This window comes from Sinocyclocheilus rhinocerous, unplaced genomic scaffold (genome assembly GCF_001515625.1).
Source record: "Sinocyclocheilus rhinocerous isolate Xijiao unplaced genomic scaffold, SAMN03320098_v1.1 scaffold270, whole genome shotgun sequence".
Lineage (NCBI taxonomy): Eukaryota > Metazoa > Chordata > Actinopteri > Cypriniformes > Cyprinidae > Sinocyclocheilus > Sinocyclocheilus rhinocerous.
In genome coordinates, this window is record NW_015653456.1 from 314,857 (window position 1) to 340,451 (window position 25,595).

Below are 25,595 nucleotides of genomic sequence, written 5' to 3' on the forward strand. Positions count from 1 at the left end.
AAAATAAAATAAAATAAAATAAAATAAAATAAATAAAATAAAATAAAATAAATAAAATAAAAATAAAATAAAATAAAATAAAATAAAATTAAATAATTTAGTTTAGTTTAATTTAATAAAATTTTTTATGTATGTTAAAAAGATATCACAATAAACATTAAGGTCTTTCAAAGTTCTCTTTATTTATAGTAGGAACACTAAATTAAACATTGAATAACAAAATTATGTTATAGTTCATTTAGCTTTATGGTGTAAATCCCAAAAATTATACTGACCTACATGAAGTAACAGTTTGGCTTATGTCTAAAGAAAAGTGTGTAAAAGTGTATGATCTTTATAATAAATAATCCTTTTTATTTCATATGAATGTTTGCATCTTTGGGAAAATACATATATTTGAATCAGATTAAAATTTAAATATAATTTGTGAAAAACTAATAATGTTGGCTGTAACAAATTATTGAGTTGCTCCTAAGTGTATTTTTTTTAGTGCAGATAATGATTGTTTCCAAGCATATAGAGTTCTACAGAGGCCAAATTACTCACCTTTAGATTGACATCCCACTAGAATTTTTAAGCTTCATTTACATTGCATAGAATTGAGAACACAACCTTCGAATGCTGAGATGTTCTGATGTCTTGATGTCTTTAGTTTCAAGTAACAGAATCCTCTTCCCAAATAAGCAGTAATTATTGAATAGTTTGCCTATTACAGGAGTGGTTCTTTTTTGTGACACTTTATCTCTCTCTCCTTCTGTAGATAATCTTTATCAGAAGTGTAAATACTGGCAGACTGATAATTGACGGGCTTACGGTACTAGAGGACAGAGCACCAGGCGGAAACACCTCACTGCTTGTCCAAGATCCACTCTTTGTAGGTGGGGTGCCGCCTGATCAGGCCAAGAAAAACATTCAGGTATTGTGATCCCTCATTAACTGCCCTATTCCCTCAGGTGCTGCAAATCATTCAGATCTATCTGAAAATGAATAATCCATGTAATCACCATCACAAAATTAACTGAAACTGAGTACAGTCCAAAGATGACCAGTAGTGCACTAAATATCTTGGCATTAACAGTCTGTCACTATAAATATCCTGTGTTGTCACAGTTTAAAATAGTATTCACGTTAATTAGGTGCAATTTTTCACGAAAGCTTTCAGAGACATGGTAACGGGCAGAAATGTCTGGAATGCAGGCAGCTGGATCAGAATACATTAGTGTTTCTATCCTCGCTGTCAAGCACACTCTTGACTGTTCAGTAATAGAGTACTGTATGCATACTTATTTTCTCTACTTATTATGGAAATAATATACTTTAAAAGAATAAACTTGCATGCAAATAGAATATAATGGCATTTATGGTAAACTAAAATACACTTTAATGTCATTTCTGTCTGAGTTATGTGTGTTAAGAAACATGATCATGAAAGTGTACTCTCTTTAAGTACATTTAAGTGGCCTTTTATTTCTTTCAAATGATATCATCTGCAGATACAGCACTTCTTTTTCATAAGGGTAGGTAAATCTTGAGCAAAAGTATAATGTTTTAAAATAGATGGTTTTAGTTAACAATCCCAAGATTAAGTCTCATGTTTTACCAGCTGAGATAACCAGGTTTCTACACTTCTCAGATTAGTGTTTTATTATACCATGTCACGTTTTAGTCACAAGATTAGCCTACTTAAAAGATCAATATTTTGACAGCGTCTCCTACAGTGTCATAGCACTCACATCATAAAAAAAAACTCAATATTTTAATAACATGTCCTTTTATTTATTTTAGTGTTATATGCTTAGTGTTGGGTCCTGATCACCATGTTTGAGTTTCATTTGTGATGATGTTAATGAAACTGCCTGTTAATGAAATGTATACTTCTGTAGAAGACGTCTGTGTCTGGCTTCTCTGGCTGTGTGCGGAGTCTCCAGCTGAATGGCCGCTGGCTCACCTCTGCCTCCCACAGTTTTGGGGTCACACCCTGTTATGAGGGCCCCTCTGAACCAGGGACATACTTCACTGAGGAGGGAGGATATGTGTTGCTGGGTAACATACAATGCATCACTACTACACTACTCTCAAATTCACTTAATTAAATGTTTTAGTGTTGAGAAAGAGGAGACTGTATTCCCACCATGGCTCACTGACCCCACTGGGTATGTCAGCATGAATTTATTTACATTCTTGATTTATTCCTCAGTGACATCAATGGAACAAAGTTTCATAACTTCACTGAATAATTTACTCATTTTAATTAAAAAGTTATTAAAGGGGTCATATGATGCTGCTAAAAAGAACATTATTTTGTGTATTTGGTGTAATGAAATGTGTTTATGCGGTTTAAAGTAAAAAAAACACATTATTTTCCACATACTGTACATTATTGTTTCTCTTCTATGCCCCGCCTTTCTGAAACGCGTCGATTTTTACAAAGCTCATCGATCTGAGGCGGCTGCCTAGCGTGAGCGGAATCCCCGGCTTAGCGTGAGCACAGATCAGCTCTAGGCATGACGAAGCGGATATCGTCCTCTTTTGGAAGACCAAACAAACACAGCGTCTTCACGAAATGGCGGCAGCGGCAACAATACTACAGTGAGAATAAAAGTTACGCCTTCTTTCTTTGCGCGAACATTTGGGAGGCGTTATGCAAGTCTTTTCCACATAGTGAGGTAGATATGTGGGGGCGTGTTAGAACGAGCCGTTTTAGGTAGGTGTTGCTGACTCTTAACTTTTATAAAGAATATCTCTTTGGATTTGAGACTTTAGTCTTTGCAACTTTACAGATCTGCTTTATGCACCAAGAGCTTGTAACACTCCAAAGAGAAAGGAAAAATTGAAATCGCATCATATGACCCCTTTAAGCTATTATTAAAAGCTGTGGATTAAGCGTAAATTATGTGAAATGTTTTATTCAGGCAGGGTTATTATCATTAATTAAAACTAAAATGATAAAAAAAAGAAGTTACTTGAAGTAAAATACATGTTAACTGAAATGAAATTTAAATATAAAAACCCCACATTTATATTTTAGCTAGGTGCCAACATTTTGCTCAGTTTAACTTAAAACACTAAAATAGTAACTGAACATAACTGACATTCTATTTGTGTTATTTCAGTTTGAATGATTTTACTATTTTAACCTGTTAACTGTCAGCATCCCGGTATCATTCGAAATATACTACAATATTTTAGAGTTAAAATCTTTGATAATCTTGACAAAACACGTCGTTGGAAAGGTCAGAGTCTCAAGGTTCCATATTTAGTGGTTATTTTGTGATAGAATTCATTTTGTGATGAATGTAAAATTTGTAATAGGAAAATGCATCAAAAAAGTTCAATGATGTTTGGGTGTCACCCAGTGGCTATTTTTGGTATAGCGCCTGAACAAAATCTCACAGGAACCTCAATTTTTGTGATATAAATTTCAAATTTGACACATAACTTATTTAGACAAGGCTTTAATTTTATTCGAATTTAGATTCTAAAATATTTTGTAAAATATTTATTTTATATAAAAACCACATTCTTTACAATAAATTTGAGGCAGCGGCTATTTGCACTGTGTAAATAACAATAGATGCTATTTACACTAAGAGCAAACAGCAATGGATTCTATTTACACAAAGTGAAAATTTTTTTTTTTTTTTTTTTGCAAATAGTGGTAAATATCTGCACCTCAGTTTTGTGGTACATTATAAAACAGTATGCAATAACAACATTGAGTGTAAATTCTCATTTTTGTTAGAATTATTAAATGGATGCCGCCTTATTGTAACAATAAAGCCTCCCTACACTTACCCAATACTTTATTTTAAACTTTCAGATTATTTCCTTCATTTTTATTGAAAATAAATGCCTTTCCGATGTGATAAGAGATGTGAAAATGGAGAAGAACGAGTTCGGCAAAAGGCGGATTTGAACTGCGTCAAGCGCTTATCATCTACGTCACTAAAGCTGTCAACTGATAGCCGTCTTTAGTAATGTTGTCCAAATGGCAAAGTAAAGTTAGTGCAAATGGCCTCTGCCAACAAAGCAGGCCTTTTGCGCTTAGTGTAAAAAGACACTCTGTAAACTTAAACATAAAATAAACAAACTTAAACATGAACTTTTTTAAAACTTTCATTTTTTTTAAATGCTTTCACTTCAGCAATAATCTGCTGATTGTCTTTTCTTAAAAAAGAGACAAACCTAAGGTCTGTAATCCAACGTATTTATGAATTCGAGTTTGGATAGTGCATTTTCACATCTATGATCAAAGTGAAGGGGGGTGACGGTTAAGAGGTTAAGATGTGGAAAACAGTACTGGCAAAGAACGAGTAGATAAATTTGACTGCTTAACCCAGTACACTGACCCTAATTGCTAACTTATCAAGACAAAGCATGTTTTGCTTGTGAGCGACATTATGGTGAGAGCCAAACTCACACTAACCAGCATAAACCAGCTTGAACCAGCTTGAATTCTCATGGTGGTCTTGTGCAAGAATACCACTAAAAAAATAACCCAACACATAAGTGAGAGCCACAGACAGACAGAGGCTCCTGTGAGAGAAGTGGAATGTGATCTGCCGCTTGTTCAGCCATCTGATTGGTTGGTGCAGAGGTTGGGGATGATTTAAGCAGTCCTCAAGGCCTTGGGAAATGGAGTTGCAGCTGTTAAATATGCATAGAGACATTTCACGCCCTAGTGCGGCTGTCAGGGGGTTACACATGCACATAACTCAACTTGGCTCAAGAGGACACAATCCCAGCATGCACAGCTGAATACACAGCAGTGATCAAGAATCAGATGTCTCCTTGTCTAAATGCATTAGCCATTTGCGGTTATAAGTGAATCCAGGGATAATATGCTGACATAAAGTATGTTCTTCTCCTGACATACAGATGACTCCTTTAATTTTGGCTCAAGATTTAAGATGGTGATGGAGGTGCGCCCTCGTGTGGCGTCAGGAGTGCTTCTGCATGTCTTCACCGGAGAGAAGGAATATCTCACCCTGTACATCTATCAAAACCAGGTCTGAAGATCCAATCAAAGATTTATTATAAATCCCATGATGTGTGATTCATCTTCAACAAGTTCAACATGACTTATGTTTTAGTATGGTAGTCAGCACATCAAGTATTGTACTTCTTCAAAGCATGACAAAGATTATTAAACATAATGATTTATAAAGTACTTAAAGTAAAACATGTAATTTCACATTATTACAAAGTATTAGATGTAGAAGAAATATAGTCATGAAAGTGTACTATATTAAAGGGGTGGTTCATTGCGATTTCACTTTTTTAATGTTAATTAGTGTGTAATGTTGCTGTTTGAGCATAAACAATATCTGCAAAGTTACGAAGCTGAAAGTTCAATGCAAACGGAGATGTCGTCTTTTAAAATTCTGGCAGTTTAATGCCTACAAAAACGGCTGGTAGGGACTTACAACAAGTTACTTCCCGGGTTCGTGACATCACAAACCCAGATAAACCCCGCCCCTGGGAAGCGGGACGTTTAGACGCGCACTAGAGGCGGTTTAGCCAATCACAACACACTGGGCTAGCTAACCAATCAGAGCCCATCGCCTATTTCTGAGGGCGGGGCTTCATAAAAGAAGGAAATGATCAGCCCGTTTCTCAGAGAAGGGACAGAGAGGTGTGGAATAAAGGTAAATTATGTGAAAAATAATGCATTAACACATGTTAGACTGCACCCCATAAACACAATCAAGCCTAGAAAAAACCCAGTGAACCACCCCTTTAAAAAAAAAAGTACAATTAAGAATATTTTTTATTTCATTAATATTATATCATCTGCAAGTAAAGCTCATTAAAAATATACTTTTAAGACTGTAAGTAACCGTGCACATTCAATACAATAAAGCGGACATCTTTTTGTCTTTTCAAAACCTTTTCCAACCCTCATTCCTAAATGTCAGTCATGATCAGTAAGGACACCTATTGTAATTTTTTCCCCCAAAGTTAGTGTTATTCATTTCAATGTTAACAATACATTTTTATTTTGATATCGTGACTATTAACTAACTGCTGTTTACAGTATCAAAGTGATGCAACTTTTCAAATGAGGCTTTTCTCTTTTCACTTGACTGTGATACGTTTTTGCCTAAATTTGAATTCATTCACCACAATCTGTACTTATGTTACTGCACAACTGAACTATTTCTTGTTTTTTAAGCATCATATAAACATTTCAACATAATTCATAAGCACATTTGACTGAATCTTGCAGTGTTCATAGAAATCTCAGAATGATTTCTATGCTGTCATACTTGTTTGAGCAAGCAGCAGTAACCAAAAATCAAAGCTTAGAGAATGCAATGCAAAAGCTTCATAATGTTTTCCTGTGCGTGCATTTGTCTTCTTGCTTGTTTTCATGAGAGAGATATTTAATAGGAGCAGTGAAGTCAATGTGTTTGTTTTGATGGGGTTTTGTAGGTGGTTGTCGTGGTGAATAATGGTATCCGTGAGTTCTCCACCTACGTGTCTCCTAGACAAGAAATCTGTGACGGAAACTGGCACAAAATCACAGGTAGAGACCTAAAACCCATACAAGTTTTTTACTGTTAGAACTAGTATGACGTGCAGGAATAATGCAGTGCTAATTGACATAACATTTATTACAGTATATAAACATTTCTGCCTTATTATGTGTTTGTATAAACCAATCATTAATTACCAATTGTAATTAGGAAAATATAGGAAAAATATTATAGAATACAAATTATTGGTTATTGTCTAGCAGTGCATTTGATTTCTTAGCCAATTAAAATATATACGAAAAAGTAAAGCCTGTCAGTTAGACAAAAGTCAGGAAAAAAAGTTTTATTTGTTTATGTATGTATTTATTTATTCTGAAATGATGGCTACACACATGTTCCAACAACGAACTGTTACAATTATACACTTATTACAATTATACACTTATTTTCACATAGCTATGAGAAGCGTTAAACATGGATGCGCATGCAGTTGCCGTACTGTATTAAAGCTTTAATCAGGATAAAACCGTATATTATGTGTTTGTATAAACCAATCATTAATTACCAATTGTAATTAGGAAAATATAGGAAAAATATTATAGAATACAAATTATTGGTTATTGTCTAGCAGTGCATTTGATTTCTTAGCCAATTAAAATATATACGAAAAAGTAAAGCCTGTCAGTTAGACAAAAGTCAGGAAAAAAAGTTTTATTTGTTTATGTATGTATTTATTTATTCTGAAATGATGGCTACACACATGTGTATATACAGTAGGACTCACTTGAATTTGTTATAGATAATTATGACATTAGGTCATTGACTAACTGGGCAGTGAGGCAGCAAAGGCCCTTCATCATGTGCGGTGCTGTCATTAAGCTTTGCTGTGTTTTGCAGTGATCAGAGATGGTAACGTGGTGCAGCTGGATGTGGATTCAGAGGTGAATCATGTTGTGGGGCCTGTGCATGAAACAGCACAGAACAGCAGCTCTCCAGTGTTTATTGGAGGAGCCCCAGGTCAGTCATATCTATGTCTGTCTGTCTGTTGTCTATGTTATTGTCTGTGTTTGTCTGTCTGTCTGGATGACCTTAGAAACTAATCCAGAGTTTTTGCTCGGGCTTTTTCAAGCCAACATAAAATTTGTATTGGTGATGATGTACAGTAATTACATTTAGGCATTCTTAAAATATAATTAAAATTTAAAAGCATGTAAATACACAATAAGTGCAATGTATCAAATGATGCATTTAAATACTTTAGATTCAGACTTTAGACTTTAGAGCTGTAACTATCAAAATAAAAATTGTGGTTCTTGAACTGTAGATCGTTCTTGGCCAGTTCTTGACCGGCCTGTAAATCTGCTTGTATATCTGTCATTATGCTATATTAAAACCAGATATTGGATTCAGTCATTTTGTCAGCTTGTTTTCTTTCAGTTAGCACATGTTTTTGATCATTGAGCTTATGCATCTCAGTATATATATATATATATATATATATATATATACTCAAGTTTTTTAATAGCTATTTTTACAAGGAAGACTACATGTGTAACATGGCGGGGGGAAATCCCAAAAAAGTACAAAAGTTATCAAAATATTTATGGAAAGTTGTTATACCAAAGTCTTAAAACTAAGAGTTTTAGTCCAATGCAATAACATTAACTAGCATTTTTTTGGGGAAAATCTTCTCTGGTTTAAAGGGGTCATAAACTGCCTTTTTTTTTAAAAACTAAATTGTACTGTTTTCTTAGGTCCCCTTATAATGTTATCAAGATGTTTACATAAAAAAATCATAATTTAGAAGTAATAAGCTATTTTCTGTCCTGTTTTTGACCCCCCATCAGAATGCTGTTTGAATAGACGTGGAGGATTGTAGACTCGGAAGTAAACACTGCTGTGATTGGCTAATAGTTGTTTATATTATGACAGCAAGTCCTTCACAGATGGACGCTGCTGTGATTTAGGTCAAAGACACATAAATAACTCAATACATATCAAACAATCTGAAAGAAGAGACAAAGCATCAGTGATCAGTTACTCACACTTGTGTTGCGACATTACTGTCAGATCCAATATAGTCGGCACAACATTGTCTTTTAGTTTCTGTCTTTCTGAAAATTCTGCTTCGAATTGTGCTTGCTTGTAAACGAATCTGCGGTAAAATTAAGTGAACAAAGGGCCGAGTTCTTACTGTCGCTGTCTGGATCTTCATTAAAAATAATGTACATTCACTCTTTCCTAATGTTGGGATCAGAAGGAAGGCAACGCAAACAGTGTTTTTCCACAACTTGGCACTGAACAGCGTATTGTTTTCTTCAGAGCCATCTTTATCGTTCGGTTTCGGCGTAGACCTGCGTTTGCCTCTCTTGTTATTTTCACTACGTGTGTGAATCGGTGGGCGGGGCTAAACAGGTGTTGATCTTCTGCAGAGGCGGTGCTTAGCCACACTATTACATCATAGAGTAGAACATTCCACAAGCTCTCATTTTGGCAGACTGCTTTCAACATAAGCTGTTTCTAGACTAACAAGGAAGTTTCGAGTTCTGAAACTTACAGGATATTTTTATAGTACAATGACCTCTTATGTCTCAAAAGATCAAGGGAATTTTGATTTCTCAGTTCATGACCCCTTTAAAATGACTGGAATACAACAGGAGGATTGCTCTAATCACAATGCTGTTTCTTTCTTGTCTTTGTGACTGTATGAGTGAGTGTTGTATTTATTCCGTCTCTAAAGTCAATCATTGTAGCTCATAAATCTCAGAGAGAGCTAATTCCAATCTTTTTGATCCTTTCCTCTGCTCTAGCCTCCATGCTGCCTCACAGTCTCCACAGCAGGAGGGGCTACACGGGTTGCATGAGGAACCTGTCTGTGAACGAGTCTCCTGTGAGCTTCAGTAAAGCGGCTTTGGTCAGCGGTGCAGTCGGTGTGGGCGCCTGTCCTGCTGCTTGAGCGACGGCAACAGAAATCACTCTGTGTTATTGCTTGTGTTTCAGTGAAGAATGAAGCGTCACTGTCTCTTCAGCATCATTTATAGCTACAGTATTCTATCACTATGAAATAGTTAATTAATTACTAATGTACTGTAATCCAGAGCACTGCAAGCATTGTGTTAAACTGATACAAATCTGGCAACACGCAGGATTCTGATGACAGCGACTCAGAGGTGGAGTTGGGACCTTCCCACAAGGTACGCCTATGGCTCTATGATTTCCACGATGTGGAAAACACGGATAGAATTGCGGAATCCAGTCAACGGAATTTACTGTATAACGTGGAATGTCACGGAATTTGTCAAAGTTTGGATGAATTAATCAAAGGAAGGTCATTACACTTAAATCGTGATATGGACTAGTATCTGTAAATATTAAGCCGCAAAAAGGCTATTTAAATATAAATCCTGCAACAAGGAAGTTTCGAGTTCTGAAACTTACAGGATATTTTTATAGTACAATGACCTCTTATGTCTCAAAAGATCAAGGGAATTTTGATTTCTCAGTTCATGACCCCTTTAAAATGACTGGAATACAACAGGAGGATTGCTCTAATCACAATGCTGTTTCTTTCTTGTCTTTGTGACTGTATGAGTGAGTGTTGTATTTATTCCGTCTCTAAAGTCAATCATTGTAGCTCATAAATCTCAGAGAGAGCTAATTCCAATCTTTTTGATCCTTTCCTCTGCTCTAGCCTCCATGCTGCCTCACAGTCTCCACAGCAGGAGGGGCTACACGGGTTGCATGAGGAACCTGTCTGTGAACGAGTCTCCTGTGAGCTTCAGTAAAGCGGCTTTGGTCAGCGGTGCAGTCGGTGTGGGCGCCTGTCCTGCTGCTTGAGCGACGGCAACAGAAATCACTCTGTGTTATTGCTTGTGTTTCAGTGAAGAATGAAGCGTCACTGTCTCTTCAGCATCATTTATAGCTACAGTATTCTATCACTATGAAATAGTTAATTAATTACTAATGTACTGTAATCCAGAGCACTGCAAGCATTGTGTTAAACTGATACAAAAAGATCTTAAACTGAGGTAATTACTAAAAACCTGATACTTTAAACAAATATGCACAAAATATTAACAAAGCCATACAGTACACATTAATAAAGCTGATGTTTTCTGATATTTGTTTTGCATCTGTATTTCTATGTAAATTCCAACTTCACCTGCAGTATAGGTGAAGAATATTTGAACAAAACTGAAGATAAATATAAATTTATATTAAGTTTATATGAATATGTTTACATTATTATAAATATTAAATTAATATAACAGCAATATACTTTTAACTTTACAACTTTTATAGACCATTCTTATGGACGTTGTAGTTCCAAGTGCAAATGAACAGTTCCATATTTAATGTCTAATACCTGCAAAAGACAAGTTCAGTACAGCTACCTTTTCTCATGTAACCAATTCTGCAGGTTATCCCAAAAGGCACAAGAATTTTCAAGTGAAAAAATCTGTTCTGTATTCTTGGTAGAGAAGTTACAAAGTCTACATAGTGCACTTTTGATATCAATGTAACACTTAGGAACTTATTAGAAGAACAGATATTTTAAAATTGTTCTCTTTAATTTTGGGATGAACATGAATTTTTAAACAAGAGATTCTAATATATTTAACAGTTGGGTAAAAAAATGGATAAATATTAGGAACTTGTCTGCTTGAACTATTAGAACATTTCTCACTTATAAACTCAGACATCCCCAGGTATAATGATGGTAAAATGATGGATTGAAACAAAAACTCAACCAAATGAGAAAGATGTATTTGTAACCATTTATATTTAATTATTTTGATCTTTTTAAACTGGTCTTTGGTCTTTCTAAAATTACCTTCCTGCATTTCTCATAATTGTAATACCTACGGATTTAATTGTGTCCTTAACAGGGATTCCAGAGTAATGTTGTCACATTGGTGAATGGACATGATCTTACAATTTAACGAATGTAAGTGAAGAGTGTGCATGTGTCTGCACTTCGATCTTTAAACCAGATTTAGCCCAGACTCTGTTCCCATCTGGGTAGTAGACCATCCAGACCGGGTATCTTTTGGATTTCAGCATACTATGACCCGAGACACACTAATTCTAATCTTGGATACTGTTTAGTGTGGACAGTATGTGGTTTGACAGGGATTCATTCTCTGAAATGATTATTTATCAGATGTGTAAAACTTTTTTTTAAGTAGGCCTACAGTAAATTAAAGTACAATATCTTTCAACAGCACATGACTGAACATGACAAAATAAATAAATAAAAAAAGCTACAAACTTTAAAAGTAAATAAATAAAATCAAGGAGTAGACCTATTACAAGCTAGCCTAGAACAAGATGACATTCAAATAACAATCAAAGTACTCAATTAGACACATAAATATAATAGGGTAAATAAATCAATAAAATCCGCAGCACAAGCTCAAAAAAAGGTAAAACATATTAAAGGGGTGTTAACAAGATATTATAATTGAATTAATAAACGTATACTTATCAGTTAAATACAACAAAATACCAGCTCTTTATTCTTATTTTAATAATTATTGAAGAGTAAAAACAGGTGGAGACGTGAAAATCTACATTTGTGGATAAAATGCTTTGATAGGGCTGTTCGATTCCGAGATTTTCGGAAAATTCCGATTCCGATTCCTGGATAACCTCTGAATCGTTTTTTTTTAAACTGGTTCTAATGACTTCTAATCACTTTTAGCGAGCACGAGGGAGGCGAATGGTAATAAAAATATAAAAATGAAAATAATCTTTTATCTCACAGCTCTCGTAATTACGGCTTTTAGCGAGCATGAGGGAGGTAAATGGTGCTTCTCAAACGGAAGGCTGCATCCTAAAATTCAGATGATCTCAGTACCGACTCCTTTTCTTTCAGTTTATTTTCGTGAATTTAAATGTGTGCAGCCTTTCGTTTGAGAGGCACCCACAGATAAGCTTTGTTGAACTGAAAAGGGCTCTGAATGAGGAGTCGATTCCCCTTGATGGAATCGATCCCCAGCCCTATGCTTAGAGGAAAATGCTAAAAGGAAAAACTACAAAACAGAACTTCCTTGCGCACTGTGATACGTCATCAACCAACGACGCTTTGACTTCAAATTGCCGCGCGAAACGCCCACTGTGTCTGTTTCTATAGCAAACAACAACCGTCAACTAACAAGCGACGAGTCTACAGATGGATGTAAGATGCAGATAAAAGTAAATAAAACGGTATAAACTAAAAAGATGACACAGTCCATAGTAGTCCAAGGTAAGAAGAGAGTTCATTTGTAATGGTCATAACTAGAGTTAACCGCGTTACTCCCTGTGACAGGGGCTGAAACATGCTAATTTAGAGTCATGTCTGTATAGTAACCATGGCAATTTCAGGAAATATAACTAAATCTTATTGTAAGAAATATGATTTCAGGAAGTTTCTATATTACTGTCCCAGTCTGTTCATGTCAGCTGCTAGGTCTGTATTCAAACCGCAGTTTTCTTCTAGTGTTGAGCTTCTCTCAGCTAACGTTATGTCGGTAATAAAGCAGACTTTCCGTCATCAAGAGCATAAGATTCATTCAACTCAACCGTGTCCCCTTCAGATTTGAAGCAACTGGATTTTGAATTCTTCTACATACAGAAATGCTTACAAACATACATAACGTTACATACATGCATAAATAAATGTGGGTGATCTTTTAGAAATGATTTATCAACACAAGACCACTGATATGCAGGACTTGGTTTGCCATGTTAAAATAAAATGTAGAACTCAGCAATCTATGTATCAGTTAATAAAAATGCAAATGAATACATCATTTTTAAAACTGACAAATATTCATATTTAAAAGTGTTAATTTAATTTATGTTCAAAAGTATGCAAGATCCTCTTCCATACTAAACCAAAAATACTCCACCAGACAATAATATCTCACGGGGGGGAAAAAAAAAAATTAAAGTACAAGCTGTCATTGGTTCCCAAATAAACAACAAAAAAGGTGCATAACACGCACACCTGACCAAGAATTTCTGTCTTGTTGCCTCATGTCATTGTTTTGTGTGTGTTTTAGTTGGTCAGTGTGGGAATCAGGTGGGCTGCCGCTTCTGGGACCTCGCACTCAGAGAACACGCACACGTCAATCAAGTGAGAAATAATATGACACTATAGAGATGTTTTTCAAATACTTGTTTCTTTTTTCTAGTAATTTTTTTAAGACTTGCATGAAAATATCTATTTTACAGGTAGACTGAGTATGTAATATTTGTATCCTTTTTATGTAAGTTATGTTTTATGTTGTGTTAAGTTTATTTATCATGTCAGTCATATTCTATTCACAGTAAGATTTAGATTTAATATGTGAATCTCACCAAGCCTGTCAAGAACACATCTGGGTCACATTTCACCCTAAAATCAAAAGACAAAAAAGGAAATTATATTTTGCATTAAATATAAATACATATACAAATATGTTTAAATGTTCATTACATTTTAAAATTGAAACCAGCATAAAGACAGTATAAAAAGTGCCTCTATCATGTCTAAATTCTGCTTTACAGTTATATGGATTAGAGGTTAGCATTGTTTTGATGAGATTTACCATAAAAGGTTTTAAAAAAACCATAAAACGATTTTCTAAAATCGTTACTGCTGTGCTGTGAGGGAATATCTGGATCTGTTGACACTTCGGTCTGGCCACTTTTTTTTTTTTTTTTTAATCTGAAAATGATACAAAGGCCCTCTATGAAGAGATTTTATAGTGCACATTAAGAACACATGTAGCACATGGCCTGAGCATCGACCCAGCACTGGTTCACTCCCAGCTGCCGTTGTTTGAGTGTAAGAGCTTTGAGAGGAATGTCCTACAACTTTCAGCATCTGCCTTCTCACTAAATAGGACATAAATACATGAACAACATCCCCAGAACTGCTCTGAGATTCAAAAATATATAGTTTCTGCCAGAAATGTATTACTATTGTTCAGTAGAATGTACAAACTGAATTATTAAGCAATAATCACAATATTTCTTACATGTTTTAACTTTAATTGTAAATCCCCTTTGTTTGCCCCAAATTTTTTTTTTTAAATTTTCATGAATTAAAAGATAAATTTAATTAATGTGTTATGCCTTCATTCGATAACCAGAAAAATTTTACGCAGAATTTCTAAAGAAAAAAAAAACATTTCATAAGGCTATAAATAAAAGTAGTTTTTATTCATTCAAATAATTAGACATATTAAAACACTGAATTTGGTAACAATAAACAAGGTGAAAAAAATATTCATAAGACCCTAAACATTTTGGTTAAACTTTTTAATAGATTTGATGTTGAATTGTATACGTTTCATTATTTAATTAGACGTGCTTTTGATTAATAAAATTTAATTTAACCATTTAAAAAGGAGTCCAGAAAAATTAAAATGGAAAAAAAAAACAGAATCCAAAAAAATTTGAATTTGGAATTTAAAAAAAAAAGGAATTTGGGAAAAAATAAAACGTATTTCATAGGGCTCTAGCATATTTATTTATTGTGGTAATTTGAAGGTTGTGTCAAAAAGTTGTTGTTCTAGTCTAGTAGATAAATAGCTGTATTCTGTACGTTTTTACTCGTGTACGATAATTTTCTTCCAAATACGATAATTTTGAGCTTCTGGTACGATACTTGGACATTTCCAATCTGGCAACACTGGGTAGAACAAACCTCACCGGTTCCTTTTGTTTTTTTTTTTTAATCTGAGCAAGAGATTATTTAAAGTGAAAATTGTTATCATTTACTCATCCTTATGTCATCCATAAGACTTCAGTTAATCTTTGGAAACAGGCATCAAAAGTCCAGGTAACCAAAAGTGTAGAAGATCCAAAAGGTCATAAAGGGTTATTCTGCTGTGGTGACCCCTGATGAAAGCAAGCAGAGCGAGAGAGAGAAACAGTGACAAACCTGTTTTCCTATACTTTTGCCATATGATTATATGATCAAACTCCTGACCAAGTCTTGAGAAGAGATACAATCACTTTATATATATATATATATATATATATGAGATGAAGATAATTAATTTGGGCTTTTATTCACATTGAAACACACATAAAGCTTCTGGTACGATACTTGGACATTTCCAATCTGGCAACACTGGGTAGAACAAACCTCACCGGTTCTTGCGCATCCTGCACACATGAGCTTTTGTGTTTACTTTATGTACTGTATGTGTGTGAGTCATTGTTTAGATATAATTAAAAGCTTAAATTAAATCTGTTTGTTTGTATAATGCAATCATATCGCTTCACAAGACTTGGGTTAAACTGCTTGATTCATATGAATTCATTATCTTTTTGGGTCTTCAAAGTTTGATTACAGTGTAGTTTAATTTGTGTTTTGAAGATTAAATGAAGTCTTATGGGTTTGGAAGGGAATGAAGGTGAGTAAATGATAACAGAATGTTATTTTTGGTTGAACTAACCCTGGAAGTCAGTCTGAAAAAAAAGGTGGCTTTATTATTATTATTTTTTTTTGGATCGTAAACAGGCAGGGACAAAAAGTTGATAAGTCAAAAGATCGGATCTGTGCATTTTAAGCTTTGCTGTGTAAACAGTAAAAAAAAAAACTCTTTAGGTGTTTTTTTGCAATTCCAAGTGTGTTTTCGTGTGTCTTCACTGAGGAGAGGATTGAGTTAGGCCATAACGCCATGAAGCCCAGATCGGCGGAGTGTTGCAGTGATGTTTGTCCTTCTGTAGGTTTCTCCTGTCTTGAACTCTTCCCCAGATGTGTGGCTTGACACAATCCTGTTTCTGAGCTTTACAGGCAGTTTTTTTTTTTTTTTACCTCTGGGCTTTTGTTTTTGCTCTCATATGCATTTTTAGCTGTTAGACCTTTTATTACGACGTATGTGCCTTTCCAAATCATACCCATTCAATTGAATTTGCCACAGGTTAACTTCACTCGAAGTGTAGTAACATCTACAAGCAATATGAATGCTCCTGAGCTAAATTTCAACTGTCCCAGATAAGGGTATGAAAAAAAGTAATTTAAAGCAGTTTAACATAAGGCAGCAACATAACAAAAGGTGAAAAAAATGAAGGGGTATGAATACTTTTTATAGGCAGTGTAAAATCCATGTTTGGGTAAATCTGGCGAAGTTTTATGCTGCTGTCAGTCTGATCTAAAAAGCCATTAACTGAGTCTTGCTTTTGTCTCTGCAGATGGGAGTTTATGATGAGGCGCTGAGCAGCTTCTTTAGAAATGTTGACCAAAGGTAGCCTCTCTTTCTTCTCCTTATACTACCTTCTACTCCGTTCGTGTTACTTTGTTTGTGCACATATCCTCACCTCCTTGCTGATCCACTTGATTTATTGTGGGATCTTATGTGTGTATTTGTGTGTGTGGTGTATTTGTAGAGGAGCAGACTCTACAGGAGGCAAGATCAACGCTCTAAAGGCCAGGGTGAGCACCATGTTAGGTGATGTATTGGAGATGGGGCGTGGAGACCCATTAGATTTTGGCTGCTACCGTTTGTGTGTGTATGTGGTCCTGGTAAACCCTACGTTATGGGGAGAAAATGTCCCCAGAAAGATGACAATATTCAAAATCCTTGTCCTTGTGGTCAAGGATTTTTTTGGTCCCCATGAGGAAACAAGCGTATAAATTATACAAAATGAAGTTTTTTGAAAATCTAAAAATGTAAGGGGTTTAGGTGTACAGTTTGTACAGTATAAAAACCATTACGCATATGGAATGTCCCCGCGTTTATAATTTTGTTCAGTGTAAAAACAGATGTCAATGGTAAGTCCCCAACATAACAGAAAATCAATTGTATTTGTGTGCGTGTCTGCAGGCCGTGTTAGTGGACATGGAGGAGGGAGTCCTAGGAGAGATTCTGCAGGGGCCGTTGCGTTCTCTCTTCAGCAGCACACAACTCATAAGTGATGTCTCTGGTTCTGGGAACAACTGGTAAGAGTCTGTCTTGGCAGGGACTCTGTCACACAGCTTCTAAATGCATACTCTGTTCAGTGTGTGAATGTGCAATGATTGCTTTTAAAACAGATACAGTCTTACTAGTGATGGACAATATGATGTTATATACTTTGCAAAGACAGAAATTTGTCAACAGGTAGAGATTATTTTATACCTTTAATACCACAGTACATCAGATGCATAATTTTTAAGTTCAATGCCAAGAACAAAACTTGGGCATGTAAAAAAAAAATCACAGCATGAAATTAGTCTTTGGTTCTAATGTGGCATAAAAAAATGTAAATTATGTGTGCAGGTTGCTGTCAAAACCTATTAGGCATTACTGCAGTGTTGTAGTACTTAAAGGGATACTTCACCCCAAAATGAAAATTTTGTCATTAAGCACTTACCCCATGTCGTTCCAAACCCGTAAAAGCTTCGTTCGTCTTCGGAACACAATTTAAGATATTTTGGATGAAAACCGGGAGGCTTGTGACTGTCCCATAGACTGCCAAGTAAATAGACTGCAGGCAGCGTACGCTCTTCTGTGTCAGCCGCGCCACAAGGATACGTTTTCTACATGTATTTACACTTTGATTTCAAAGAAAACAGCGCATCCGTGTGGCGCGACTGACACAGAAGAGCGTACGCTGCCTGCGTTCAGCTCATATTCTCCAAATTGGTGCTACGGTGATGCGGAGAGACACAGAGGAGACAAATTGTTGAATAAAGGCGTTATTTTTGTTTTCTTCGCGTACAAGAAGTATTCTCGTCGCTTCAGAATACTTTTCTGGACCTTGACAGTGTAATTTACTTGGCAGTCTATGGGACAGTCACAAACCTCCCGGTTTTCATCCAAAATATCTTAAATTGTGTTCCGAAGACGAACGAAGCTTTTACAGGTTTGGAACGACATGGGGGTAAGTGATTAATGACAAAATTTTCATTTTGGGGTGGAGTAACCCTTTAAGCCTGTACAAAACCAGGATGTGGACTTCATCTCAAGTCAAAGTCCATATTTTCTGTGAATAATCAAGACCAGCTCATTCGAGTCGGAGTCCTGGCTGAGTACAAATGCTCTTGAAAATATGATCTTGCCCCAAGTCGTTTGCAGTGCAGACATATTCTACATGTACTCTGCCATTCACACTGTGTTCTTAATTGCGAAAGGCACAACATGCCAACCCAGTGGCTAAAGCCTAAAGTATACATCTTTTTTTTTTTGCACAATGTTTATGCATACATTGTGTGTGACATAAGTTTCAGCATCAGCACAATACGTGCACACTGTTCATGCACAGCATGATTTTTCAAAACCAGCTTGCACATGTGCCTTAATTTATCTTGAACTAATTAGTTTGGCCCACAAGGTGGCAACATTGTCCCAGGCCATTGTTTTACAGTCAAAAAAGAAATGGAAGAGATGGAACAACAACAAAAACACTCACTTACATCATTAACACGTCCCTTCACACTGATGTCTTTCACTCAGCATTTAAACAGGCTCGGGTAACCCCACTACATAGGAAACCCACTCTTTACCCAGCACTTTTAGAAAACTACAGACTGGTATCCCTTCTTCCATTCATTGCAAAACCACTTGAAAGAATTGTGTTCAACCAAGTCTCTGCCTTTCTCACACGTAAAAACCTGCTAGACAGCAAACAGTCTGGCTTCAGAAGTGGATATTCAACCGAGACTGCCCTTCTTTCAGTTGTTGAAGCCCTAAGACTGGCAAGAGCACCAATTCCTCTGTCAACCCTCATGGCAAAGGGCATTTCAGGAACCGCACTCTAGTGGTTCGAGTCTTACCTCTCAGATAGGGCCTTCAAAGTATCTTGGAGGGGTGAGGTGTCCAAGTCGCAACATCTAAGTACTGGGATGCCTCAGGGCTCAGTTCTTGGACCACTTTTTTTCGCTATCTACATGGCATCACTACGTTCTGTCATTCAGAAACATGACTTTTCATATCACTGCTATACTGATGTCACTCAACTCTACATCTCATTCTTGTCTGATGATCAGACGATAGCTGCTCATATCTCAGCATGTCTAACAGACATTTCTTGCTGGATTACCATCACCTTTAACGCAACCTTGCCAAGACAGAACTGTTTGTGGTTTCAGCCAACCCATCACTTCACAATTTCTCCATCAAACTAGGCTCATTAACCATAACTCCTTCAAAAACAGCCAGAAACCTTGATGTATGCCTACAAAACAACCACTTACTCTGCACCCCTTTACTTAAATTCACTACTTCAGACTTACGTGCCCTCCAGAAGCTTGCATTCTGCAAGTGAACATTGCATTATTGTGCCATCCCAAAGAGGCCATCCCGTCTTCAAGAAACGGCTAAAGACATATCTCTTCTATCTACACTTGATGCAGCATCTAATTCTTTATAGAACCAGGGTTACATACATAACAGAAACTTTCCTTTTAGGTTCACTTAGTGCTATGTCAGTAGCTTACGCTGTGGGAACACCTCAACACAATGCCATACTACAAAGTTACTGCCAGTTTATCAGCCTGTGACGACATACTGAAACAGAATATACCCTTAAACAGATGAATGCCAACATCCAGATTCTAAAATCTAAGAGACCCATTCAACCACCACACCAATGTCTTCCAAAGATGGACCACTAGATAACACGCAAGAAAGAACAACTCTTCTAGTAGAGTGAACTCAAATGCCAACAGGTGAATTTAACCCATGTACTTGATAAACAAGAATAATCACATAAAATCCAATGCAGATCCATTATTTCTTAGCAGTAACATCCTTGTTGCAGCCTCCAGAACAAGCAGACCAGATTTAAGCTACTGGCTTGTAGGGCTATGCAAATAATCAAATGCGATTATCATGCACATCTCGTCAGTAAAGCCGGTTCTGTGATTAGTAGTAAATCTCCATCACGTGCTTTCAGATGGAGCAGCATTTACTACACAGAGCCGTAGTTCACTGACAAGCTACGCAATATTGCGTTCATAATCGCCGATGTATCGCCTGCGATTATGAATGCGATATTGCGTAGCTTGTCAGTGATAGTTTTGTGATAGTTATTGTCATTGATTTGTGATAGTTATTGTCATATTGTTGGTCATGAACACCCTCATTAATATCTCTTATATAGCACCCAGCCATATTAAAATATATTTATATGGCTGGGTGCCCTGATGAAATTTATGCTCTTAAATCCCCCACTGTTTGGGCACATCTTTGGGTTGGTCTTTGCTCCTAATAATCAAAGTAATTAAATGCAGACCAGAAATATCATTATTACGCCTTAATCGATATGAAACAGTCTCATTATCAATTCATAACTCAACCCATAACACACAGATATATTCAGGACACAGATAAAGCAGGCTAGCAGGTTTTTGACAGATGTTTATGCTTCAGCCAGATGAAAATAATTCACAAGAATACCTTGTCAAGAAAAATCTTCATTTCCTCTTCTATGAGATGGCTATGGCCCCGTTTAGTGTAAACAAGGGCCAGAATGTTTTGAGCTTGTTCACTTTCAATCATATTGGATCAAAACATGTGATCACATTGCATTTGTAGATTTGTAGCATAATAGCTCAATTAGTCAATGTGTCTTCTCAAGTCAGCTGTTGTGATAAAACAAGGGTCAAAACTTTGATCCCCACACTTTTTGTTGCTTGTGTTTTGACATGATGTATGCAGTCATGAGGATTTTGTTTCATTGTCACCCTCACCTCGAAATCTGATCACATACATGTAACTGCAACTTGTAAACACTGGTGACCACTCTGACCACTTGTCACCCATCACCTGAGATGGATCTTAATACCAGATATAAACCAGGCCTATGTTACTATTCCTCATGTGGTTGACATACCCATGTGTTTTTATACTTCAGAAGCTCCTGACAGCCTCCAGGCATGTTACTGAACAGTCCCATTTTATAGTACTTGACCGTTTAAGTGGTTCTTCATGTATCAGTGCACAAGGTCAATTGCTTGTCATTCTAGACAGATATTCAAAAACTGATTTTGATTGAAATGAACCAGCCGGTCATAACCTAAGGCCAAAGATGAGTCAAACAGAGTCAGACATTGTCACATTGACTTGCAGTTGGTGTTAAAAAACAAACATCAGTTCACCAAAATCATTACAAGTTTTGATGTTTAATTTGGCTTTTAAAACAAATACATGCTATACCTAGCTATTAAACCACAGCCTTTTTATGCAGAATTTGTTTATACTTTAAAACATTTGTAATCCTTAATAATATGGTGCAGTTTTAATAGCCCTGTTCTAAAAACTGGTAAGCTGTCTACTGAGGCAGCGTTTTAAGACATGTAGACCGATGTAAAATGTTATCATAACAAATGCGTACAACGATTAGTTCCAGGTTGGACAAGCCATATTCTAAGAGTGCTGATTTTTAATATGTATCCTATTCTTTAGTTAATGACAGAGTATTTTTAGTTATGCATTACGTTTTTTTTATTTGACTGTTGATCAGTGACTGATACTGTGATTTGTCTATGACTCTTAGGGCGGTCGGGCATCACACATATGGCTTGGCCTACAGAGAGCAGATTGTGGATCAGGTCCGCAAGGCTGCAGAACACTGTGATTGCCTTCAGTGCTTCTTCCTCATTCACTCTATGGGAGGAGGTAAGCTTCTGATGTCTGGCATGTTACCCGTGTTGGTGGTTGAGAAACTTGGGCTGACCTAAGCGTACATTTGTGTGTTTAGGTACTGGTTCGGGGTTAGGCACGTTTGTGTTGAAGCTTCTAGAAGACGAGTTCCCAGAGGTATGTCGGATAGTGACCTCTGTCTACCCGACAGCAGAAGATGATGTCATCACCTCTCCTTACAACAGCGTCCTAGCCATGAAAGAACTCACAGAACACGCAGACTGTGTCTTGCCAGTTGATAACCAGGTATCCCTCTCCTGGCATCATAGCTCTCAAACCATATTTGCAGTCATGTATATTCTGATAAAGCAAGTAAAGACACGTTGCACCATATTTGACGTCAATGATGCTAAACATTGCTCACATTTCTCATTACCAAACTGGATGGAAAGATTTGAATAATGAATATCAGTCTGTTCCTCATACAAAGCTGTGGTTTCTTGCCTTTGGGAAAGTTGGAATACAAGTCACATGGACTACATTTATTGTACTTTTTTAACGTGTTTATAACTTGACAGACCTTGCCACTGCTGCTTTTCCCAAAATTGTTCCTGTTGCGTTACACATATGAAGGGACGTCATAAAGTTTTGGAACAGTGTGAGGGTCAGTATATATCATGATGATTTCAATTATTATTTTTTTTTACCTTTATTGTAGTCTCTGGTTGATATTGTTGGTAAGATACAACACATGTCCAACACTGGCAAACCAGGCTGTACCATCAAGAAGGACTGTACCATCATATCGGGACAAGGAGGGGTGGTGAAAGTCGAGAAACCTTTTGATGCCATGAACAACATTGTGGCCAATCTACTTCTTAATATTACCAGGTACTAAATGCTTTGTGACAATGGACATTATCTGATGAGCTATTTTGTTCTGGTTTATAGTCTCAGATTGGTGGATAATTTCTATATGTGTATATGGCTAGTAAGGTCATCACATAAAAATTGGCACTTAAATATTTTTTTAATTGACTGGAAAACATTCTAAAAATAAAAAGCTTAGAAGACATGTAACTAGCCATCTGTTGTCTTTGACTCTTTCAAAAAAAAAAAGTAAGACATTTTATCACTAATTTAATTAGATTTTATCACTAATTTAATTGTATTGAATTAATTTCTCCTCTTGCAGTTCAGCACGGTTTGAGGGCTCTCTCAACATGGATCTGAATGAGATAGCCATGAACCTTGTTCCGTTCCCGCGGTTACACTACCTTTTGTCCAGTCTAACTCCTCTATACACACTTGCTGATGTCAACATACCGCCACGCAGGTTTGTCATTATATATCTGCAGTAATTTTTACCTATTTTACATATATATATATATATATATATATATGTGTGTATATATATATATATATATATATATATACACAAATAAGAAATTACTGATTTGTAGTTCAGGTAGGTTCCTGAATGTTTTTTTTTTTTTTTTTGGGAAGTCACTCCCTGTCCTCTATATCAGTACTGGGCTTAAAATGATTTAAATGTAAATTTTACTTTTTACTTTTCATTTTTATTCTTTTCAAAATCATGTAAATTCTTAAAATCTGAAAATGCCATGGACATTAATAAATAAATAAATACACTGATCAGCCACAACATTAAAACCACTGACCAGTGAAGTGAATAGCATTGATTATATTGTTACAGTGGCACCTTTAAAAGTTTGGGATATGTTAGACAGCAAGTGAACAGTCAGTTCTTGAATTTATTGTATTTAAGCAGTCTTTAAGTGTTTTTTTAATTATTATTTTAATGATCGTAAAAAAAATTAAGCATGAGAAACCAATGCTTATTATAGTGACATTCTGTGTCAAATCGACTGAATTTCAGAAACTTCCCCAGCTCAATATTTTTCTGAAGGAAGATAAACATGTATAGTGATGAATGCCAAAATATTAAATGTCATGGATGTATATTTACTGAGTAATTCACTGTTTTGTAAAGGGGGGTCAAAATGACATTTTCACCTGAGATTTAGAGCCAAATTACAGGAGGGTAAAAATGACTTAAACGTAATGATGCTGCCATCTTTCTATTATTACACAGAGATCGCTAGGTCTATTAGTAACATCGTCTATTAGTAACATCAGTTGACTTCAGCAATCTTTGTTGCATTACATGCCAATAGTGACCTTCTTGTTTCCCTCTATCAAGACAATTGCATAGAACAGGGGCTCTCAGCTCTGGCCTCCTGCAGAGTTTAGCTCCAACCTTGATCGAACTCGCCTGCCAGTAACTTTCTAGTGATCCCGAAGACCTTGATTAGCTTATCCAGACGTATTTGACTAGGGTTGGAGCTAAACTTTGCAGGAAAGTGGACCTCGAGGGCCAGAGTTAAGAACCCCTGGCATAGAGCATACATGTAAAAAAATATATTGTTTCATGCAACACATTTCTGGTCTCCCACATTTGCATGCATACGAAAGCAAGTCAATGAAACGAAAAGTGTAGTGTGATCGACCCTTCAGAGCTAAACTCTGCAGGACAGTGACCTTCCAAACTGAAGTTAAATAGCTCTGCCACAGAGGGTGTCTGCTCATTACAGGTCCTTGGATAATATTCCCAATTATCCCCATGCCAACAACCCTGCATGGAAGGGAGAGACTTTATATGGAAAAACCTCTTCATGTGTGTTTGGTCATCACCAAATGGATGCTGTGCTGTGTTCTGTAGGCTGGATCAGATGTTCTCAGATGCATTTAGTAAGGAGCATCAGCTAATCAGAGCCGACCCCAAACACAACCTGTATCTGGCCTGTGCTCTTATGCTGCGTGGGAACGTTCAGTTGTCAGATCTGCGCCGGAATATTGAGCGGTTTGTTTCTCCCTTATTTTGATTTACTCTTGTTTTGTTTCTTTTTTTTTTTCATTATAATATACCTTTTTCTCACTGCATGCCCGCTTAATGAATTCTTATAAATAAATTGCACATACGATGTAAAAGATTTTGCAATGCAGACAGCTTCTTTGGTTAAGTTATTTTTTATTTATTTTTTTTTGCGCAAGTGTGTAGATCTTGAGCCGAACTAAAGTTATTAGTCACTGGCAGCTTCAGTGATGGGGAATGCTGGCTTTCTGTATATTTTCAGTTTCAATATCCATTTTGTTTTTATTCTACTAACATAAACTAGTCTTGGTTTTGATAAGTCTTGGTTTTGCAATGTGTAAAAACAATGGACTTAAAACATTGTTTGGTGTTTCAAGATAAAAACATATGCACTGACAGGTTTCTTACTGTAAGATGGTTGAATGACTAAAAAAAAGTGCATAGTGACTAGGGCTGCACGATAAATCGCATGCGATATTTAACGCGCATCTTGTCAGTAAAGCCGCTTCTGTAATCAGCTGTAAATCTCCATCACGTGCGGGCTTTCACATTGAGCAGAATTAACTACACAGAGCCGTTGTTCACCGACAAGCTGCACAAAATCACGATCATATTTTGCGCATGTTTTGCGCAGCTTGTCGGTGAACAACGGCTCTGTGTAGTTAATGCTGC

General features: G+C 36.2%; 2 protein-coding genes across 2 annotated transcripts in view; both read left to right on the plus strand.

Moving 5' to 3' along the window:
* lama4 (laminin, alpha 4) overlaps positions 1-9,602 on the plus strand; it is a 57,176-nt gene extending 47,574 nt beyond the window's left edge. Inside the window, exons 35-40 of the mRNA XM_016521866.1 lie at positions 761-916; positions 1,884-2,043; positions 4,879-5,009; positions 6,436-6,529; positions 7,377-7,496; positions 9,290-9,602. Of these exons, the coding sequence (XP_016377352.1) occupies positions 761-916; positions 1,884-2,043; positions 4,879-5,009; positions 6,436-6,529; positions 7,377-7,496; positions 9,290-9,435 (807 nt within the window). The 3' untranslated portion in view covers positions 9,436-9,602. The remainder of the gene's footprint in view (positions 1-760; positions 917-1,883; positions 2,044-4,878; positions 5,010-6,435; positions 6,530-7,376; positions 7,497-9,289) is intronic.
* Positions 9,603-12,618: 3,016 nt separating this feature from the next.
* Positions 12,619-25,595, plus strand: part of LOC107715683 (tubulin epsilon chain-like) — a gene marked incomplete at its 3' end in the record, with an annotated part of 14,771 nt that continues 1,794 nt past the window's right edge. The window contains exons 1-10 of the mRNA XM_016521854.1: positions 12,619-12,729; positions 13,529-13,602; positions 16,656-16,708; positions 16,851-16,896; positions 17,288-17,403; positions 21,942-22,063; positions 22,146-22,333; positions 22,746-22,918; positions 23,223-23,363; positions 24,771-24,911. Of these exons, the coding sequence (XP_016377340.1) occupies positions 12,705-12,729; positions 13,529-13,602; positions 16,656-16,708; positions 16,851-16,896; positions 17,288-17,403; positions 21,942-22,063; positions 22,146-22,333; positions 22,746-22,918; positions 23,223-23,363; positions 24,771-24,911 (1,079 nt within the window). The remainder of the gene's footprint in view (positions 12,730-13,528; positions 13,603-16,655; positions 16,709-16,850; positions 16,897-17,287; positions 17,404-21,941; positions 22,064-22,145; positions 22,334-22,745; positions 22,919-23,222; positions 23,364-24,770; positions 24,912-25,595) is intronic.